Source organism: Quercus lobata, chromosome 3 (assembly GCF_001633185.2).
Source record: "Quercus lobata isolate SW786 chromosome 3, ValleyOak3.0 Primary Assembly, whole genome shotgun sequence".
Classification (NCBI taxonomy): domain Eukaryota; kingdom Viridiplantae; phylum Streptophyta; class Magnoliopsida; order Fagales; family Fagaceae; genus Quercus; species Quercus lobata.
In genome coordinates this window covers 61993440-62015841 of record NC_044906.1, presented here as the reverse complement: position 1 = coordinate 62015841, position 22402 = coordinate 61993440, and the positions used below count along the sequence as shown (strand labels likewise).

General features: G+C 38.2%; 1 protein-coding gene across 1 annotated transcript; it reads right to left on the bottom strand.

Moving 5' to 3' along the window:
• Window positions 1-11041: 11041 nt before the first annotated feature.
• On the bottom strand, window positions 11042-11980 carry LOC115981219. Its single transcript, XM_031103386.1, has 2 exons — window positions 11585-11980; window positions 11042-11452 (listed from the first exon to the last, which is right to left on the bottom strand). The coding sequence occupies exons 1-2, from the start codon at window positions 11978-11980 to the stop codon at window positions 11042-11044; spliced, it is 807 nt and encodes a 268-aa protein (XP_030959246.1).
• Window positions 11981-22402: the final 10422 nt, after the last annotated feature.

The following is a 22402-nucleotide window of genomic DNA, read 5'->3' as shown; positions in this document are numbered from 1 at the left end:
CTCTAGATTTCACAAGAGATTTAACACATAGCACGTCAACAACCTCTAAAATGTAGTTAGGGTTTTTCCTTTTATACTTGAAGTAAAATATAAAACCCTACATGTCAAACCGGGCTTGGGTTGAGTTGGAAAATTTTGCAGAAAATTAATCTACACAAGGTTCAATCTATTGAGCCTTGCAGATTTAGCTAATAAATCCTGCAATTCACTCGATTCCAACTTTACACATAAACACACTTTGAGCAACCTAAATCTAGACTCTAAGTTTTGATCATGGTTTGCTAACACATTACACATTGAAGTTCTAATGCATTTAGTTCCTAAAGTCTTAAAACCTAACACAACCAAACACAATCCCTGCATCTAATTCTGTCTCTCTTAGGATCGTAGATATCAAAAGAGTGGGATGCCCCTACCCATTGTAAAGTGCAGGAGACTAGTTCTCAAAAATGATCTCATATACGCCTACTCCATAAGCAATTTCATGGGCACCAAGACTGCCTGCAATGGATTTACAACGAGCTGTAATTTTCAAGCCCCTACCCACCTCATTATAGATATCAATTTTTGCAGCTTCTGCAGCGTACATAGTAAACATTGCAAACAACAACAATGGTGATACGTTTTTATTGAAACGAGTCATATTGTTTGTCTGTAAAGTTATGAACTATAACTAGTGGGTTTAAAGTAGGGTTAACTTGGCCTTTACTTATTGTGTGGCTGTGAAATGTGGTGAGCTATTTTTTAAAAAAAAAAAATTAGACAAAATTAATTTAGTTAAATAAAACATTATAACTTTTAGGGTCTTGGACCTTCAGGACGAAAAAGTATTTTACATTAAATAATACCACGTCATCCGTATAAAAATTCAATAAATAAAAGACATGTATGCAAAAATAACTACATACTTATAAATGTCTTTCATTTGTTGAATTTGACACCATTTATGTAGTATCATTTGATACCAAATACGTTTTCCTTAAGGTGAGGCACTTGGTTGCACTATATAATTTCTCAACATTTTGGATACAAAAGTTCAACAAAAAATAGCTGAATTAGGAGGAAAACCTGCTCTATTCAAACATGAATGCTTTTTGAGTCAAAGCTGTGAAATATTAGCATTTACTTACTAACTATATTCAGCATCTATAACTATAATATATGAATTGGGTTCAAATTACACTTGATGTAACTCTAAATTTACACCACTCAATAACTTGTTATTGAATTCAAATTTTAAAAATTTCACAGTTGGATATATGTTTTATATGTTCTTAACATGTATGCCAATATTCATGCCAATTAAATGTTATTTACCATTTGATCCATAAACTCGTCTTTTATACACTATTTTAAATTACAAAAACTTAAATTTAAACAATTAATTGTTGATATGATTATTAATATTTAATCATCTTGAAATTTTGCAAGCAATAGAGAATATATATATTGTAATCTAATGGTAGATTTGTTAAAATTCGCGTCCAATTAAATATTAAACTGTTTAAAGTTACACTAGATATAACTTGAACCTAACTCATAATATATATATATATATATATTAAAAATTAATTTTTTTATACAAGATAGAATTTCTACCCTACCCTAATATAAGTAAATATGTGTGATACTCCCTCCTAGAGATTTGAACCCCGACCCTTACCCCACCACACCCCACAAGCATTTCTACTTGTGGAGTGACCACCGCACCAAGGGTGCGCGGTGGTAATTAAAAATTTAATTAAAATCAAGACACATTGTATTTTCTTTAAATAATAACCCCTTTGTCCCAAACTATTAGACCTTTATTTCATTTTGAGATATCCCAAAATGAAGTCATCTTTGAAAAGTGAATAAATAAATTTCCTAATATACTCTTCACTTTATTTAAAAAGTCAATACACAATTTTCACTAAAATTTCAATTAAGGATGGTAGTTTTGGAAATGTGTACCTTTTTTTTGCAATAGAACATGAAACGATATTCACTTGAAAATTGGATTTTCTAAAATGCCTAACAAATTGGGACAAATGGAGTAGAGTAAGTATAATTTTATGGGCAAATTAGGTACAATACTTATGTATTATTCATTAGATTTCCCTCTTAAAATTTAGTTATATGGTTGTACTTAACTAAAAGTTAATACACTTCCTTCCATGAAAAAAAAAAAAAAAAAAAAAACCACATAGCTGAATTTTAAAAGGGGAGCTTAAGGAACAGAACATAAGGTATTGTACCTAAATAACTCATAATAAACACCCATTAATGATTATCATAATTATATATTTAATAATTTAGTAGAAAAGCACAATCATAATAAATACCTATTAATGATTACCATAATTATATATTTAAGAGTTCAATATTAAAAAAATCATAATTAATACCTATTAATGACTATTGTAAATATCATTTTTAATATTTCATACTCAAAAAAAAATTATAGTAAATGTCTATTAATAATTATCATAATTATAAAAGAGAAAGCTTTTATTAAACTTTTCGATGCATTGCACGTATTAAGGTCTCACAAATTCACATGTCATTATTCTAATATATAGATATATATATTAATTAGTGGGCTATAATTAGTTGAACTAGTAAAGTTTTTTTATTGTTGAATAAAAGATATCTATCAAGAAATATATTTTAATTAAGTCTAAATTATATTCTATATTAAAACTCTTTATTAGATAATGAATTTGGTTAATGTATAACCTTAGACATTTGGCATCCATTTTAGGAACCTATTTATAGAAATTTGAAAAAACTCCCAAAAAAATTAGTCACTTTTCTATTTTCTCATAAAAGGTTACCTAAAATGGTTTTGTATGCCCTTAGGACATATATTTACCATTCATTTTAGGAACAGATTATGGGAATTTGAAAAAGTAGTCAAAAAATTTAGTCACTTTTTCATTTTCCCTTAAAAAGTTTCCTAAAATGATTTCCTAATATATGCATAAGGGCATACGTTAACAAAATCCTTTGATAATTGCCATAGTTAAAATAAAAAACCATCAATAAATATCATAATTATCTATTAATAACTACTTTAGGGCCTGGGTTCGAGCACTTCTTCTATTGGATGAGTAGACTTAAACCCGACTAGCCAAATACAATAAATTTATAGAGAATGGGTTTAAGAACTAGGTCTTAGTCAGGATTACAACAACTAGACACGATTATGTATGGATTGAATAACAAGGATATAGACTAAAGTATGAAGTTCTATCCTCGGGCACTTCGTCCGAGAAATTTAGTGTTCTTCTTCTTTCTTCAATGCTAGGTTCCAAAGGTTTCCAAGATCATGCAAATTTCTCCCATATTCTCCTTTTTTCTCCCTCCTCATTTTTGATCCCCCATTCTTGGAGGATTTCTCACATTATATATCTCCTTCCAATCGATCTTGCCCCTCCATCTGTTGATCATGCAGATCCTTACTCGAGTGCTCGTCCCATCAGCCACCTTCCCAAACTCTCTGTGAGTTACAGCAACCAAGACCGCACTATTCAGGGGTCATTTCCTCATTAATGTGGCCAAAACATTAGTTTGGTGCATTTTATGCGGAGGTGACAGTTTCTCCTTGAATTGCTCCTACACCATACCCCCATGGGTATTCTACTGTACTTGTCCTTTTTCTGGGGGCGCTCTGGGAGGCTGCCTTTGATGGTGTACCGTTCTTTCCTTCTGGGATCTAGAATGCCGAGAGCAAGATCGTCCTTGGCAACGTTTCTAGGCTATTTGGGCTTTCTTTGTTCGTCCTCGGTCATTTCTTCCTCCTTGGCGTGGGCCTTGGGCTTAGTATAAAGTAGGCCGGGGTTGTCGAATTCTTTGGCCCCATAATAGCCTCTCAAAATCCTGCTGTTCGGCTCCTCAGACGGAGAGGAGGGTTTTGGTGTCCTCGAGCCTTTATCATGTGGTCATTTCCTCATTAATGTGGCCAAAACATTAGTTTGGTGCATTTTATGCGGAGGTGACAGTTTCTCCTTGAATTGCTCCTACACCATACCCCCATGGGTATTCTACTGTACTTGTCCTTTTTCTGGGGGCGCTCTGGGAGGCTGCCTTTGATGGTGTACCGTTCTTTCCTTCTGGGATCTAGAATGCCGAGAGCAAGATCGTCCTTGGCAACGTTTCTAGGCTATTTGGGCTTTCTTTGTTCGTCCTCGGTCATTTCTTCCTCCTTGGCGTGGGCCTTGGGCTTAGTATAAAGTAGGCCGGGGTTGTCGAATTCTTTGGCCCCATAATAGCCTCTCAAAATCCTGCTGTTTGGCTCCTCAGACGGAGAGGAGGGTTTTGGTGTCCTCGAGCCTTTATCATGGCTTATCAAGTCTTGTCCTTCACTTGTCTAAGGCACGTTCCTGGCGCCTTGGTATACAGAGTGCGTCTTCATTAAATTCTGGCAGCTTTGTGCTCCCCACGTTCAACGGTGCGATGGTAATCTAACGGTAGGGATTTCCTTAACTTTATGGGCAGGAAAACTCACACAGTTACTTTTAATGGAAGGTATAAATACCCATTTGAACTGATTTGTCTCTTTACTTTTGCACTTAAGAGTTCTTGCGCACATATCTTGAGTTCAGTCAAACCTCCAGCCAAACTCAAGTCTTTTCCCAGCATAAAAAGCTTGTCCGAGGAGCTTTTCCTCATTTCTATAAGTTTTCTTCTCCCTCTAACTTACGTTTTCTCTCTTCTAAGTTTCTTTTCCTCTTACTCCTCTCTTTCTTTCGTCCTTCCCTGAGTCTTTTTAGCCATTTCTAGGGATGGGTAAATTAAAAAAGTTGGTTGAGTCCGAAGAGGCAATGGAAAAATTCATCGTCGATTATAGGATACCCCCTAATGTAGGTTTGAGGTACTGTGAAGAAGGGGAGTGGCATTTTAGGAGGCAAAAGGGTGAAGTGATGATTCCCCTGATTGCCTTTATAGAAGGTGGTGTAAGGATCCCTATGGGGCCAGTGATGAGGGATTACCCAACACCTAAGGGGTAAGTCCTACTATATGAAGACAAGGGACGATAAGGTTCAGCTTATTCAGTGCCTCCCCAAGACCAACAAAAGGTTGAATAAGGACTTCCTCATTATGTCTGGGGAGTGGCACGACGGCCTTCATTGCCCAACAGAGGAGGGGGAACCAGGTGGGGTATCGAGACTAGGAGAGGGCTAATCTTTTGTGCCATCATAATTTGCATTGTTCGGTTACTAATATGAACGTGTTTTCTTTTTGCAGATCCACACATCTTTGAACGACACTTTCACCTAGTCAACCGGGGAGATTTAGAAACTATTCTCAAAGCGGCAATTTTTGTAAACAAAGCTGACAACCAAGTCATGGTTGCTCACAAGATCCTAGGGTATGATCCCATCCAGAAATCATTCCCCGCTCCAAAGCACGTGATCAAAGCTAACGATCCTCAGCTTCACCAAATCACCATAGCAGAGTACGGGTTTTTGCTTCCCGAAGGATCTCCTATCCAGAAGGCGTCCCGTTGGCAGGCCCTTCGTCTTCCACCCAATTACAGCCATCATTTCCATGATCCAGACTTCCCCCTCCCCCCCAATCTACTCTGCCTCCTGAACCCGAGCCCACCGATCCAAAAAGGAAGAGGGCCGCCAAAGCCAAGGAGCCCATGGATGGAGGGAAATCTCGCTCCTCTCGGGAGGAAGATGAAGCCCTACGAGCTTCAAAGCAATTAAAGATTGGGTACCACGGCCAGGAAAAGGAGGTCGATGCTCAATCCGTGCCCCAGGCTTGGCTTCCCACCCTAATGGTCCACGAGGAGCCGTTGATGGACAATGCCTCCCTTAGGGACTTTCGAAGGGGTGAAGGCACTTATGTGGTCGACGCGTTGGAGAGATCCCTGCTGCTCCCCACTGATATGGCCGAGCTGAGGAACTTAAGGAGGCAGGAGGTCTTTCTCAGCAACAAGAGATACCTAGGCATCGTGAGGTTTCTAGTACATGTGACTCGGTTGATCTTTATTCCTTGGTTTCCAACTTACCATGTGTTTGTTCCCATTAGTAGGCCGTCCAGGCCACTTATAGGCTAGAGGAGGATGCTAAGGAGCAGAATAGGTCCTTAGAGCTCGAACGTAACAAGCGCGTGGACGCTGCATAGACCCTCAAAAACTCCGAGGCTGATCTCTCAAAGGTCAGGGATGAGCTAAAGGAGATGACCAGGGCCAAGGACAGCGCTAAAGCAGGCCTGGCTAGCGCTAAAAAACAGGCTGAGGACTAGACAACACGCGTATTCGAAGTCGAGGACTAGTTAAAGATTGCCAAGGAGTAGATCAATGATTTAAAGAAGAAACTGTTTGAGGCAGAGGGGGCCAAAAGCGTCGCGGAATAAGCCAGGGATGAAGCCTTGAGAGCTAAGATAGAAGTGGAATTCGCCAGAACGGAGGTCGAGAGCTCCAAGGAGAAAGCCAAGGGGGAGGCTTATGACTTGGGAGTGGCTGAGACCCAGGCCACTCTCAAGGCTCAAGTCCTTGGAGTATGCAGGCTCTATTGCTCCCAGGTTTGGAACGAAACCCTCAAACAAGCTGGGGTTGAGGTTTCATCCGATCTGTGGAAGGTGGAGAATGTATACTACCCTTCGGCCATCCAGGAGACCGCCCCTGTCAGTTTCGAGGCTAAGGGTGCTCTAGAGGAGGCTGAGACTGCTCGGCCTAAAGCTGCTCTGGCTATAACCACTCTTGATGAGCCAGCCGAGGAGAGTGAGCTTCCTAGGGCGATAGAAACACATGGAAGTTTGAATCCTGAAGCGCCTCAAGAGGCTGCCGAGTCTACAGCCGGTGCTCAAGCCCCCCATGCCGTGGAACTAGCTCTCTTGGTTCAGCCCCTTCAGACCATTCCTCTAGGTGATACCTCCAAGGGTCCTGAGGTCACTCCTGCTCAACTACCCAAGGAAGGGGTCAAGATAAAGTTGAAGAAGTAGGCGACCCGACTAACTTTTGTATTAGTTCTAATTTGGTTTTTTAGTTAGTTAGTTAGTTAGTTTTTTTTTTTTTTTTTTTTTTTTTTTTTTTTTTGTTGTTGTTGTTGTTGTTGTTGTTGTTGTTGTTGTTTTTTATTTTAAAGGCATTGGAATCATTGTAATTAAATTTTTAGACTAAATGTATGAAATTCCTTTCTTCCTTTTCTCTTCTCCCCTTTTTTTACATTATGTGTTTATTGTCATTACTACTATTGTTATTACTACTATTGTTATTACTATGAACCTTGTGTCTCGTGAATTGGTTATCCTAATGGGTAAGAATGGCTTTGTTTATGAACAGCTTTACAATCCTAATTATCAAAAAATTGAACTAAACAATTGGTAATAAAACGTCACCATCCATCCATGAATTGCTTGACAAAAGGTATGAGAGAAGGTGAACTTTAAATTGAAAAAAATGATCCTACCAATTTAAACTTTAAACTCTATATATACACTATTGCTGCCGGGTGTACGTATCACATTTGAAATTAAAACTTTAAATTCTAACTCACCGGCATTAAAGGGACGCTTAGTTTGCGTCTACCCACATTTTTAGGGGGCAGGGGCCGAGTATATGATCCGAGGTACCGAGTGCGTACTTAGGCCATATTCACAATTTTTATGAATCTTGAAGTAGCTAGTTTCCCCATAGGTCTGAGTCCAAGGACCATGCGAGGCCTTGGTTCCGTCTAGTACTTAGATTTTTCTTGAAGTAGCTAGTTTCCCCATAGGTTTGAGTCCGAGGACCATGCAAGACTTTGGTTCTGTTTAGTACTTAGATTCTTCTTGAAGTAGCTAGTTTCCCCATAGGCTTGAGTCCGAGGACCATGCAAGACCTTGGTTCTGTCTAGTACTTAGATTCTTCTTGAAGTAGCTAGTTTCCCCATAGATTTGAGTCTGAGGACCATGCAAGACCTTAGTTCTGTCTAGTACATAGATTTTTCTTGAAGTAGCTAGTTTCCCCATAGGTTTGAGTCCGAGGACCAAGCAAGACCTTGGTTCTGTCTAGTACTTAGATTCTTCTTGAAGTAGCTAGTTTCCCCATAGGTTTGAATCTGAGGACCATGTAAGACCTTGGTTCTGTCTAGTACTAAGACGGTTGCCAAAATGAAAGACATACACTCATGATAGACTTAAGATTTGAACTTGAGAAATGCTTCTGTTAATAATAATACCTTCTCAGGTTATTTACATTCCATGGACGAGGTATAACTTTTTCATCTAAGTCTTCTAAGTAGTATGCTCCTATTCCTGATACTGAAGTAATTCGGTATGGTCCTTCCCAATTGGGTCCAAGCTTTCCCCAGGATGGGTTCTTGGCAGCACCCACAACTTTCCTCAGCACTAAGTCCCCCGATGCTAACGGTCTAAGATTCACATTGGCATCATATCCCTACTTGAGCTTCTGGTGGCAATAGGCCAATTGGATCATTGCCTTTTCTCTTCGTTCGTCGATCAGGTCTAGGTTCTTCCCCAGTAGTTCATCATTATTATCCGGGATGAAGGAGTTCGTCCTCAGCGTTGGGAAGTTTGCCTCTAGAAGGATAATAGCCTCGGCCCCATAGGTCATGGAAAAAGGTGTCTCCCCTGTTGACCGCCGTGGTGTAGTCCAATAAGTCCATAAGACGTGCGACAGCTCTTCCACCCATCTTCCCTTGGCGTCATCCAGTCTCTTTTTAAGCCCACTGACTATGACCTTGTTGACAGCCTCAGTCTGCCCATTTCCTTGAGGATAAGTTGGAGTTGAGTACCTGTTAGTGATCCCCAGTTTGCAACTGTATCTTCTAAAGGCCTTGCTGTCAAATTAGAATCCATTATCTGAAATGAGGGTACAAGGGACCCTGAATAAGGTAACAATGTTTCTCCAGATGAATTTCTTAGCATCCACATCTCTGATATTTGCCAATGGCTCAGCTTCGACCTATTTGGTGAAGTAATCTGTGCCAACCAGTAGATATCTCTTATTTCCCACTGCCTTTGGGAAAGGGCCTAAAATATCCAAGCCCCACTGGGCGAATGGTCATGGACTGGTCAAAAAGTTGAGGACCCCGCCTGGCTGATGAATATTTGGGGCAAACCTTTGGCACTGGTCACACTTCTTAACATATTCCAGGGCTTCCTTCTGCATTCCCGGTCACCAATATCCCTGGGTAATGGTTCGGTGCGACAGAGATCTTTCTCCTGTGTGACTCCCACAAATCCTTTCATGCAGCTCTTCAAGCAGTAACTCTGATACTTCTAGGTGAATACACAGTAAATATGGTGCAGAATAAGAGCACCTATACAATTTGTGATCCTCAAACAACCAAAATTGAGGGGCATTCCTTCGTATTTTTTCAGCCTCTGATTTCTCCTCGGGCAGGACATCATCTTTAAGGAACCTCACTATAGGGTCCATCCAGCTAGGACCCACTCTAACCTCATGGATATAGACCATGCCTTTTGCTACTTCATTTGCTCTATCCAGATGCTCAACAAGAATAATTCGAAACAGACCCCCTACCGAAGAGGTAGCAAGCATGGCCAATGAATCTGCATAAGTGTTTCCACTTTTGGAGACGTGTGACAGGCTGAAAAGATCGAAGTCTGACTGCAAGCGTTTGACCTGGCTTAAGTACTCTTGCATCCTTGCGTCTCTGGCTTCTAACTCTCCCTTTACCTGCCCCACTACTAGTTTCGAGTCCGAAAATATCTCCACTGCTTTTCCTCCCATTTTCTGCACTATGGCAATTCCTTGTAGAAAGGCCTCATACTCGGCTTCGTTATTCGTGGCCGAGAACCCGAGTCTCAGGGATTTCTCTATGATAGTCTTCTCATGAGATATTAGGACTAGCCTTACTCCGGACCACTTTTGATTTGTTGCGCCATCAACGTACACCTTCCAACATGGGGGTCCTGGTGTAGAGATTACTCCAACTGATTTTCTATCCATGTTCCCGTCCTTTGCTACTGTTTCTACTGGTAGTTCAGTAAATTCGGCCACCAAGTCAGCTGGGACCTGGCCCTTTATGGAGGTCTGAGGCATGTACTTGATGTCAAAAGCTCCCAGAGTGCTCCATATGGCAATCCTTCCAGTGTAGTCAGCAGTTTGAAGTACAGAATTCAAGGGTAATTGGGTTAGAACAACCACTGTGTGGGCTTGGAAGTAATGGGAAAGCTTTTGTGTAGCGTGTACCACGGCCAGAATGGCTTTCTCCAAGGGTAAATATTTGATCTCAGTTTCATGTAGCGACTTACTCACGTAATAGACTGGATTTTAAAGGCCATTGTCGTCCCGTATTAGCACTAAACTCACAGCATGGGGGGCCACAGCAATATATGCATATAGGACTTCATCGGCCTCAGGACTGGACATGATGGGTGACCGGGATAGGTATTCCTTAAGTTGCTAGAAGGCCACAATACAGTCCTTGGACCGCTCAAATCCTTTCCACTTGTTGATCAAGAGATAGAATGGCTTACATCTATCCATCGACCTAGAAATGAATCGATATAGGGTTGCGATCATTTCAATAAGCTTTTGGATCTCCTTGGCATTTTATGGTGGTTTTAGATCATTTATAGCCTTGATCTGGTCAGGGTTAACCTCAATTCCCCTATGAGTAACCATGTAGCCCAAAAAATTTCCTGATCCCACGCCAAATGAGCATTTGGAAGCGTTTAGGCACAGCTTATGCTTCCTTAAGACACCAAAGGTGCTGCCGAGGTCTCCTAAATGCTTGGACACCAATTTACTCTTCACCATCATATCATCGACATAGATTTCGATGCTCTTGCCCAACTGCGGCTCAAACATTCTTGTCATCATCCTTTAATAAGTGGACCCTGCGTTCTTCAATCCGAATGGCATTACCTTGTAGTGATAGTTCCCAGTTGGTATCACGAAGGCTGTCTTCTCCTGATCCTCCAATGCTAGTGGTATTTGATGATAGTCTTGAAAGGCATCTAAGAAGCTCATCCGAGGATGGCCTGCTGTTGCATCCACCAGCTGCTCTATCTGAGGCATGGGGAACGGGTCTTTTGGGTATGCTTTATTTAGGTCCGTGAAGTCTACACAAACCCGCTATTTCCCACTTTTCTTCTTGACTACCATGGTGTTGGCCAACCATTCGGGGTAAAAAACTTCTTTGATTGCTCCTGCACGCTTAAGCTTCGCCACTTCGTCCCTAATCGCATCGGCGTGCTCTCTTGATGGGCGACGAGGTGGTTGCTTCTTGGGAGTGATGGTCGGGTTGACATTGAGATGGTGACAGATGAAGGTTAGGTCAATCCCGAGAGCATCACAGTCATCCCATGCAAATACGTCAATATTTCTTTTGAGGAACTCAATCAACTCCTCTTTCTCTTGAAGAGGCAGCTGAGCCCCTACCCAAAAGAACTTCTCCGAGGCACCACTAATAACCACATCCTCTAGATCTTCACATTTCGCCTCCGCGGCATCTGTGTTAGGGGGCGAAACCGGGGTCCTTGATTGCTATAAATTCTTTTCAGCAGAAGCTGAGGACTCCGCATCGAGCTGATGTGAGACGGCGGCCATCACACACTGCCTTGTCGTGGATTGGCAACCACGGATTTCGAGAACTTGGTCCCCTAACAGGAATTTTACCTTCTGATGCAATGAGGAAGTAACAACCCTAAAGATATGAAGCCAGGGCCTACAGACGATGGCTGTATAGGGGGAGTAGGTGTCCACCACGATAAAGTTCACCTTCACTATCTCTGGGCCGGTCTTGATGGGTAACCTAATCATGCCCTTTGGAATGACCAGCTTCCCGTCGAAGCTCATTAGAGGAGAGCTATAGGGCATCAAGTCCTCTGGTTTTAACCTTAGCCCCTTGTAGAGGTCGGGGTACATCACCTCGGCCACACTACCTCCATCCACCATCAGTCTTTTCACATCATAGTCCCCGATTCTGAGAGTGATCAACAACGCATCATCATGGGACTGGGTGGTTCCGATCTTTTCCTCTTCTGAAAAACTCAAGATTGGGCGAAAATTCATTCTGGCCCTCTTCGGTCCTAGTTGGGACTCCTCGGCAGATAACTAAGCCACGGACAACACTCGTGAAAGGCACGTGCCTGTTCATACTGGCGCGGCTAGGATTACATTGATCGTCCCCACGGGTGGCCTTAGGGCAGTATCTCTCTAGGGTTCCTGGTGGGTTTGGCCTTGATGACCCCCAGAGTGATGTTCAACTTTCCTTCTCAGACTAGTTGGTCCAAGTAGTTCTAGAGGTTCCTGTAGTTCTCCGTGGTGTGTCCGTGGTCTTGGTGGTATTGGCAATAAAAGTTCTGATTGCGCCTCGTGGACTCTCCCGCCATTTTATTCGGCCACTTGAAGTAGGGCTCGTTATTGATTTTCTCCAACACCCGATGTACTGATTCTCGGAATACAGTATTGACAGTCTGTGTGTTGGCTGCTCTGGATTACCCTACGAAATCTCTCCTCAGGCAACTGCTGTTATATCGGTCCAACCTGAAATCCCTCCTCTCCTGAGGGATAACCTTCTCTTTTCCCTTACCTTGCAGCTAGTCTTCCTCTACTTGTTTATACTTGTCAATCCAATCTATCAGTTGGCGCACACTGGTGGCTAGCTTGCCAGTCAAAAACTTCCTCAAGCCGAGCTCGGCTAAGAGACTGTTTTTGAAGGTGCTGAGGGCGACATCGTCAAAATTGTTGTCCATTTATTATACATCTCCCAATATCTGTCCAAGTAGGCCTTTAGAGTTTCTTCATTATGCATGGATAACGATAATAAAACGCTCAAGGGCCAAGGAGCTCTGCTGTTTGTGATGAAACAAGAGCCAAAAGCTTGGGTTAGCTGCCTATAAGAATCTATGGAATTCGTCTTTAAGCCATTAAACTACCTCATTACCACTAGTCCCAAGCTAGACGGGAAAACCTTGCACATCTGCGCCTCGTTTTTAGAATGGATAGCCATCCTCTAGTTGAACTGGCTCACGTGCACCACGAGGTCTGTTTTGCCATTGTAAATGGCAAAGGTTGGCTGCTGGAATCGTCAAGGAAGTGTAGCCCCTTCTATGTAGTGCGTGAAAGGTGACTTGACGAGTTGATCCAGTGCCCTGCTCATGACATCATTTCCCAAGCCCCTAGAAGATGGGTTTTTACGCTTACACCTCCGATAGTGCTCTTCTTCGTGAGAAAAGGTCTCACTTGGGGAAGTTCTCGATCTTTGCCTATAGTCATCGTCACTTTCATCAGAGGATATGTAAAGCCTAGAATGAGATCACCCTCGTTGTGCATGGCGTAGCCTTCTCTTCAAATCATCTATCTCTCGCTGCATGGCCTGCTTATCGTTCTGACTCTAGGATACATGACTCCTAACTTCTTCTGGTTGCACGACCCGGTTGTTATTTCGTCTTTAAAGCACATGACTGCCCACGCGAGAATAGTTTTTGCTGGTTTGAGTGGTGTGCGCACTTCCCTCTCGGAACCTTCCATTCTATTCGTTTCGATCACGCTCAGGGTTAGGAAAGTTGTCCTATTGTTGGGATCTAGCCGGTTCAGGCTGATGGAAGTCTGCTTGATGAGGGCTTGATCCTACCATGCTTGATTGTTGCCCTTACTAACACACAAGTTCTTCCCACAAACGGTACCAATTGTAGGGCCTGGGTTCGAGCACTTCTTTTATTGGATGAGTAGACTCAAGCCCAACTAGCCCAATACAATAAATTTATAGAGAATGGGTTTAAGAACTAGGTCTTACAACAACTAGACACGATTATGTATGGATTGAATAATAAGGATATAAACTAAAGTATGAAGTTTTGTCCTCGGGCACTTCATCCGAGGAACTTAGTGTTCTTCTTCTTTCTTCAATGCTAGGTTCCAAAGGCTTCCAAGATCATGCAAATTTCTCCCGTATTCTCCTTTTTTCTCCCTTCTCATTTTCGATCCCCCATTCTTGGAGGATCTCTCACATTATATATCTCCTTCCAATCGATCTTGGCCCTCCATCTATTGATCATGCAGGTCCTTACTCGAGTGCTTGTCCCATCAGCCACCTTCCCAAACTCTTTGTGAGTTGCGGCAACCAAGACCGCACTGTTCAAGGTCATTTCCTCATTAATGTGGCCAGAATGTTAGTTGGGTGCATTTAATGCGGAGGTGACAGTTTCCCCTTGAATTGCTCCTACACCATACCCCTATGGGTGTCCTACTGTACTTGTCCTTTTTCTGGGGGCGTTTTGGGAGGCTGTCTTTGACGGCGTGCCGTTCTTTCCTTCTAGGATGTGGAATGCCGAGAATAAGATCGTCCTCGGCAACGTTTCTAGGCTATTTGGGCTTTCTTTGTTCGTCCTCAGCCATTTCTTCCTCCTCGGTGTGGGCCTTGGGCTTAGTATAAAGTAGGCTGGGGTTGTCGAATTCTTTGGCCCCACAACTACATACTAAATTTCATATATAAGAAGAAAAAAAAAAAAAAAAAAAAAAAGATTACCACCGCACACCCTTAGTACAATGGTCACTCCACAAGTATAAATAATTGTGGAGTGTAGAGGGCAATAACTAGAGTTCAAATCTTCAAGAGGGAGTTTCACACACATATACACTTAGATTAGGTTATAGTAAATTAGGATCAGGGTTCAAATCTCTAAGAGTGAGCTTCATACACATATACACTTAGATTAGGTTGTAGTAGAATTCTGTCTTATATAAAAAATAAAAAAAATAAAAAAATGATTGTTAATAACTATAATAATTATCATATTTCATATTTTTGACAAAAATAAATAAATAAATGAGACAAAAATTCATTTAAAAATTTTCCTTACATTATACGAATTACTGACTAAGTGATATACAAGTAGTATATACAAGTTAATTATAAGTAATTAAACTTTTTTTTATACAGTTTCAATTATATTTATGGGTTCAGCTTCTAATAATTGCGCTTTATCATCAAACCAAAACATCAATTAGTTTTTAGAGTAGGCATGGATTGAATCTCAGATTTCTTATTTAAGCATAAGAGATTTTACCAATTAAGCTAATTGAAACTTGGATAAATAATTAAACTTAAATCAACTTGACTGGTTAGATCTAAAAATTCAAGTGCCATATTTTTAGTCATTTTAATTCAAAAAATTGTTAAATTATGTTTGGATAAAGTTTTTGAACAATATTATTTATCAATTTTAATCTGTAGTATATAATAGAATTTGAATTATAGTATTCACTTCATGATATTTACCCTTTTTTTTTCTAATAGAATAGAATTTCAAGATTTTGAATCTCAAATCTCTTATTTGACTATATGAGACTTTACTAGTTAAATTCAGTTAATTTGAACCCACAAGTAGAGGTTCATGATGTTTACTCTTTATCAAGATAGAAATTGATTTTTTTTGTTCGTTTAATTCGAACCTAAGGCTGTGTTTGTTTTGACTTCAAACTAATTTCAGAAATGCTTTTCCGTAAAATAGGCTGTTTGGTTGGTCCGAAAAATTGGGTCAAACGGAAAATAATTTCCGTTGACTGTAAAATATGCCCTCTAATTCTAGAAAAGCATTTCCATTTTTATTTTACCTTCAAATCACTTCCGGAACTGAGACGCGCAAAGAGAGGAGCTCACAAACGCGCAAAAGGAGAAAGAGAGAGAGAAAGAACGACTCACAGACGCAGCGGAACGGCAGAGAGAGAGAGAGAAAGAAGAGAGACTAGGGAGAGTGAGTAGCGGCAAGATCTCGCCGTCTAGTTTGCGCCGCCGAGTTCTCAGTTCGCGCCACCGATCTCTCTCTTTCTCGATCTCCCTCTCCCTTTTGAACCGGGTCTGATAGTCGCAGCACCGCACTGATCGCGATCTCGCCTTCGCGCCGATCGCAATCACAGCACCGCACCGATTGTGATCTTGCCTTCGCGCTGATCGTGATCGCAGCACCGTGTCGATTGTGATCGCAGCACCACGCCGTGCGATCTCGCCTTCGCCTCCACCGCGAGATCTCGCCTCTCGTCGAACCCAATCGCCTCTCTCTCTTCCTTCTTCTCTCAATTTGACCGGATTATGAATTTTTTTTTCTGGGTTTTATTTGTGTTTCTGTATTGAGGAATGAAATTATATATTTGTTTGGCAACTGAGAAAATGTGAGCAACAAGTAGAAAATGTGTTTTCTATGGTATTTTCAAGAACGCAACCAAACACTAGAAAATATTTTTCAAAACATTTTCTGAAATGCAACCAAACACTTAAAAATATTTTTCTTTCAAGAAAATAGCATTTCTGGAAAATATTTATTTTCCGGAAAATATTTTACATGAAACAAACACAGCCTAAGTCCCTTATTGAACATCAAAGGATTTTATCAGTTAAGTTAATTGGAACTAATCACTATATATACACTTTATGTGAAATTTAAAACCTACTAATTATGTTTGTTTCGAGATTAATTATTTTTTAAAATGTCAATTTGTTTACTATTTAGCAAAAACAGAATTTTTTTTTATTTTATAAAACAAGTAATATAAAAAATGTTTTATAATTTATTTTAATTTTTTTAAATAAAGGCCACATGGTATCCTATGTGATATGCAATCAACATCAAAATTAACATCAAAATCATTATTTTTATTTTATCATTAGCCACATTAGTTTTTGTGTGGGGATTTTCCCATGCATGCTGATTGTCCGCTTTAGGGAGTCAATCCCGCATGATTTTGCTCTCAGTACCAAGTATGGGGTTTGGGATTTTTGGGGTGCTTTGATCCTGTTCTCACATCGGTAAGAGAAGCGCCTCACACATGTCTTATAAGCCCTTGGAGTAAGGCATGGTGTACCACTACACCATAGAAGTGTTGTAGTGGTACACTATGCCTTGCTTCAAGGGCTTATAAGACATGCGTGGGACGCTTCTCTTACCGATGTGGGACTAGGGTGTCACAAGGTCAAAGCATCCCAAAAATCCCAAACCCCATGCTTTTATGTGTGGGGATTTCCCCACGCACGCTAATTATCCACTTTGGGGAGCCAAGCCCGCACTAATTATCCACTTTGGGGAGTTTGGGATTTTTGGGGTGCTTTGACCCTGTGACACCCTAGTCCCACATCGGCAAGAGAAGCGCCTCACGCATGCCTTATAAGCCCTTGGAGCAAGGCATGGTGTACCACTACACCATAGAGTGGTACACCATCAAGGGCTTATAAGGCATGCATGAGGTGCTTCTCTTGTCGATATAGGACTAGGGTGTCACAGGATCAAAGCACCCCAAAAATCCCAAACCCCATACTTGGTACTGAGAGCAAAACCATGCGAGCTTGGCTCCCTAAAGCGGGGGTTTGGGATTTTTAGGGTGGTTTGACCCTGTGACACTCTAGTCCCACATCGGCAAAAGAAGCGTCCCACGCATGCCTTATAAGCTCTTAGAGCAAGGCATGGTGTACCACTACAGTTTTCTATCAACTACTTAACGACATAAATTATTTTGACACAATATCAAAAAATTAAGAACTAAACTAACACATTTAAAACATTATGAATTATTTTGACATATTGGACAAAAATTAGGGACCTATATGGTAATTTATGCTACATGTTAAGTTGTACATATTTTATTTGGAAACAATATAAATGCTTCTCACATTTATGATAAGAAATTTAAGTTGCCATTATCCTTTCTTTATTTGCACTAGTGATAGGCCAGTGCGTTGCACGGTTTAAAAAATAAATATGTAACATATTATCGCTCTATCATTAAAAATATTTACAATAATTTATATATTTTTGAAACCACAATAATTTATATATTTATAATAAAATATGAAAATAATATCTATATATATATATATATTATTGTTTTAAATTATTAACCAATCCCTATTTAAATTATGAAAAGATTATCCCTATATGAACATTTTCCCTATTAAAAACACTTCTATTCTCATAAAAATAATCCCAGCACTTTTATTTATTACTTTTATTTTTTGTGCAACACTTATACCCCAAACTATATACTTCTAAATTTAATTTTCAAATGGATAGGCAAAAGTATTAGGTTGCGGATTATAAATGTGGAAATAAATATGCATAACACACACACACACAAAACCCTACGTACTAACCATTACAAAAACTCAATGACATAGTGAAATTGATATCTAACTTGAAACTAAAGTATGTGTTTGTCTGTATGTCTTTTGCGCGTGTATTAGAAGTAGAGGTAATTTACACAAATTTTAAGAGCAACAATCATAGAGACAATAAGTAACATGACTTTATGGTAATTTAGAGTGATCATTTCCTAAACCATGCTTCTCATCCCAAACTTCCTAAGCTTATATCAATGAGGCATCATAGGAACCTTGGTAGATCCTATAAGAAATACATATAAAAAAATAAAAAAAGACTTGAAATAATACTACATGCCATATAAAAATAATACATACCAAATACAAATTTTATACCTAAGACACAAAATTGTACAAATAAATTGATTCTTATAAAACTATTTTTTGCTTAGAATTGTACAAATTTAAACTGAATAACCATACTGGATGTTATATAATAATCTCCATTAAATATTAATTTATCCAATATACACCCATCAAAATTTGATACTAACCTCAAAATAATGACAATCATTCTCAAGCTCATAGAAACAATCAATCTTTGGCCACAAAATACTCGTTCAACCTAAAATTCTTAATACATAAAAGAAATATGTGAGCTGAAAACATGAAAATATATCAAAGAAATATTTGAGCTGAGAACATGAAATATATCAAAAAATAAGGTTAAAGATAAATCAAGAATTATAGAGAAGAGTCTTTGACAGTGTCACAGTGGAGATAAAAAAAAAAAAAAAAAAAAAAAAAAAAAGGGAAAATGCTTAGGAATTCTAATTTTCCCATTACAATTCCTAAGCATCATTGAGATAATGCAAATCTTATAAATATAATAGAGGCTGGATATCTTACTGCTTAACGCAGTTGGAGGACAGATTATGGCCTTTTAAGTATATATTAATCATATAGATTTATCAGTGGAACCTATTTTTACTTTTTTATTTTATTTTTTATTGTCCTTTTTAGTGTGTCGGCCATGTTCAGCCAAGTAAGCATTAATCTTTCCAATTTTCTTATAAAAAAAATATAACTATATAAGCACGCATTAATTTATAAACCACACAAAACACGTATTTCTTTAACTTTCGTACAACCAATCTTGTGTTTTAGAGGCCTGAGAATCTGGTTTTATGATCTTGCTTTGTTTGCAAAAGACATTTTCCTGGTTAGAAGTTTTTCTCTCTTGCTCCAAGCATCTTATTGATCTTGTTGCATAGTAATATATTTTTCCTAAGTAGTAATATTTTCTTCTATTTTAAAATAATAATAAAAAATGGCCTACCACCTGATTAGATAATCTTACACAATTAACTCAATTAAGGGACAATTTTCTATTATTGTTATTATTATTTGTTCTCACTCTCAAAATGTGTGGATATTGGGTATTATTTTGAAAGATAACCATTGAGTTTGAGTGACCAAACAATTGTGATGAGCAGGCCTTTGTATAAAGTCACAAATAATGGACCTATAATAGATACCATAGTGCCAATAAACTTGGCGAGACTGCTATCCCACAAAGGGCCCAATTTGATTGTGATGAAAAGCCCTTGTACAAAGTCACAGCTAATAATGCACCTATATAATAGATACAACAACCATAGTACCAATACACTCGGCGAGAGACTGTTGTGGGCTCTCAAGTCCAGCTTTGATTCAAGCCTTAACATTCTCATCTTTTGGAACAATGGTTAATTACGTCCACAGAGAATATAATTAGTTTTAAAGTTTTTACTAGTTCATCTTTGATCCATTCTAGTATAACTTGAGAGTGAAAAAGAAAAATGAAAGAACAGGAAATATTGAGGAGTTTACTATTTTTCTTTATTTGATAGCTAAAGAAGAAAACTCGACCTAAAGAAAGAGAGGTGGAATATTTCCATCACAGGCGTACAAAAATGTTGCTTTTCAAAATTGAGAGAAAATATATGGGAGAAAATTTCCCCTATTAGGAAAAGAATGCAAAGTTACATTTTTGCCTCATATCTCTCTAATGTGTTTGCAGGGCCGGCCCAGGCCTAGGCCATTTAGGCCATGGCCTAAGGCCCCCTAGCATAGAAAGACCCCCAAATTAATATGGGACAGTAAGGGTTTTTTTTTTTTTTTTTCTAATTAAAAAAGGAGTGAGTTACTTGCACTTGTTTTTTTAATCTCATAGGTTTTATAAATTGATATGTCACCGATCATAACAAGTAATTCAATACTTATTTATTTTTTTATTGAAATGCCACATTAATTTGTAAGTTTTTTATAATAAAACTTGTATTAACTTTAGCATCTTTTTCACACACACACAAACAAAAAAAAAAAATTATGAATTAATAGAAATACAACAAAATCACCAATTCACTATTAAGTGAATGAAAAATGTTAAAACTAATACAAATTTTAAAACAAAAATTAATAAACCGATATGGTAGGAATATGATTGGTTCCACTCAAATAATATATTAAATTGAATGTTTTGAATAATTTTTTTTATTGGTGACACATCAATTTATAAAACCTATATAGTAGGTATCACTAGCTCACTCACAGTGAATTAGTCTTATTAATTAGTAAGAATTAATAATAGATTTGAAATTAAAAAAAATTATATTTAAAAAAAAACAAAATATTATTTAAATGATATTTAGATATAAAAATGTCCCTTTAAAATTTTCGCCTTAGGCCTCAAAATATCTTGGGCTAGCCCTGTGTGTTTGTAAGTTATGCTTTCTTTTTTCTCCATTTTTATTTTATTTTTTATTGAACAATCCCACCGCTAGCCTCTTTTTCTTTTTTTTTGGGAGATAAAAGATAGAACTCCCACCTTGCCTTTGATCCTTCTTTATTTGATTTATTTTTATTTTTATATGACCTCCCCTAATATATATTCTTTTTTATATGTTAAGCTTCATTTATAAAAAAAAAATAAAAAGAATTCCAATTATCAATGTTTTTTTAAAAGTTCAAAAGCTATAAGAGGAAACAAGGTTGAAAGAAAAAAAATCAAGCAATAATTTTAATATATATAATCTTATCTTTGTGAAATTTTTTTTTTTAATTTCAAATTCTTAATGTAATAAATTATTCTTCTATATGAAATTTTTTTTTTTAAGTAAAAAAGATAGGCATAATTATGTAATAAACTCCAAAATTCACTATTGTTTTTAAGTTGAACTCTAAAATATCAAGTGCCTATTTGTTCACAATATAGTTTTATAAATGTTTCATTTTGATTATTTTATGAGTTTATACCAAATATCAAAATTCACGAGTTGTACTTGACGTTTGTCTAGCTACTAAACATTATTACATGTGAGTCAAAAATAAGATTTTGAAATTAAAAAAAGAAAATTCTCTATACGACTTACTCGTGTAAAATAAATAGAAGATAAACATAAATAATGAATTCCCTTTTAAATTTCTTGCATTAAAAAACACTTAGTATTCACATGAATGGTTTTTTTTTTTTTTTTTTCGATCTAATTGATCTTAAGTATTAGCATGCGTGCATTTATGTGTCCCTTATAAATTTTGCCCTTTAATTTCAAATCTACTCCACCAATATTGTTGACAAAGATTTTTTTTTTTTTTTTTTTGAAAGAGTTTCAACCTATGGCGTCCACTCCTGATATAGCTCTTTATCATCAGACCAATACACCAATTAGTTTTTGGTGTAAGCGGGGATTGAATCATAGATCTCTTATTCAACCATCAGAGACTTTACCAGTTGGGTTAATTGAAACCCACTATTGACTAAGATATTAGTTTAGGGCCATCTCTATAATATTTAAAAGCTAAAGCATACATTTATTATTTTCACACTCTTATTTAGTCATATCAGCATAGGATTTTAGTATATTATGTCCAGTTCAGTCCACTTAGGTCTATTTAGTCCATTTCGGTACACTTCGGTCTATTTGGTCGATTCGGTCCATTTTCATTCATTTGATCCATTTTCGTCCGCTCGATCCATTTCGGTCCAGTATGGTCCATTCCATCCATTTCGGTCCCTTTACTCCATTTCGGTCTATTTCAATCCACTTCGATGTGCTTTGGTCCATTCGGTCCACTTCCATCCATTTCTGTCCCATTAGGTCCATGCATTCCATTTCAATTCATTCCATCTAATTCAATCCATTTTGGTCAACTTTAGTCCATTCAGTCCACTTTGATGATGCTTTGGGAGGAGAGGTTTGTGTAAAAGAGGAGTTACTTCATTGACAATTATTTCACATTCTTATCATAATGTTGGTTGATTTTTGATAAAATTATATTTTTTAGGTTATTAAAGTCTCGTATTTTTTTCTTATATAAAAGTAATGGATTTACTTATATCTGCTTCTTCTTTAGGCCATTCA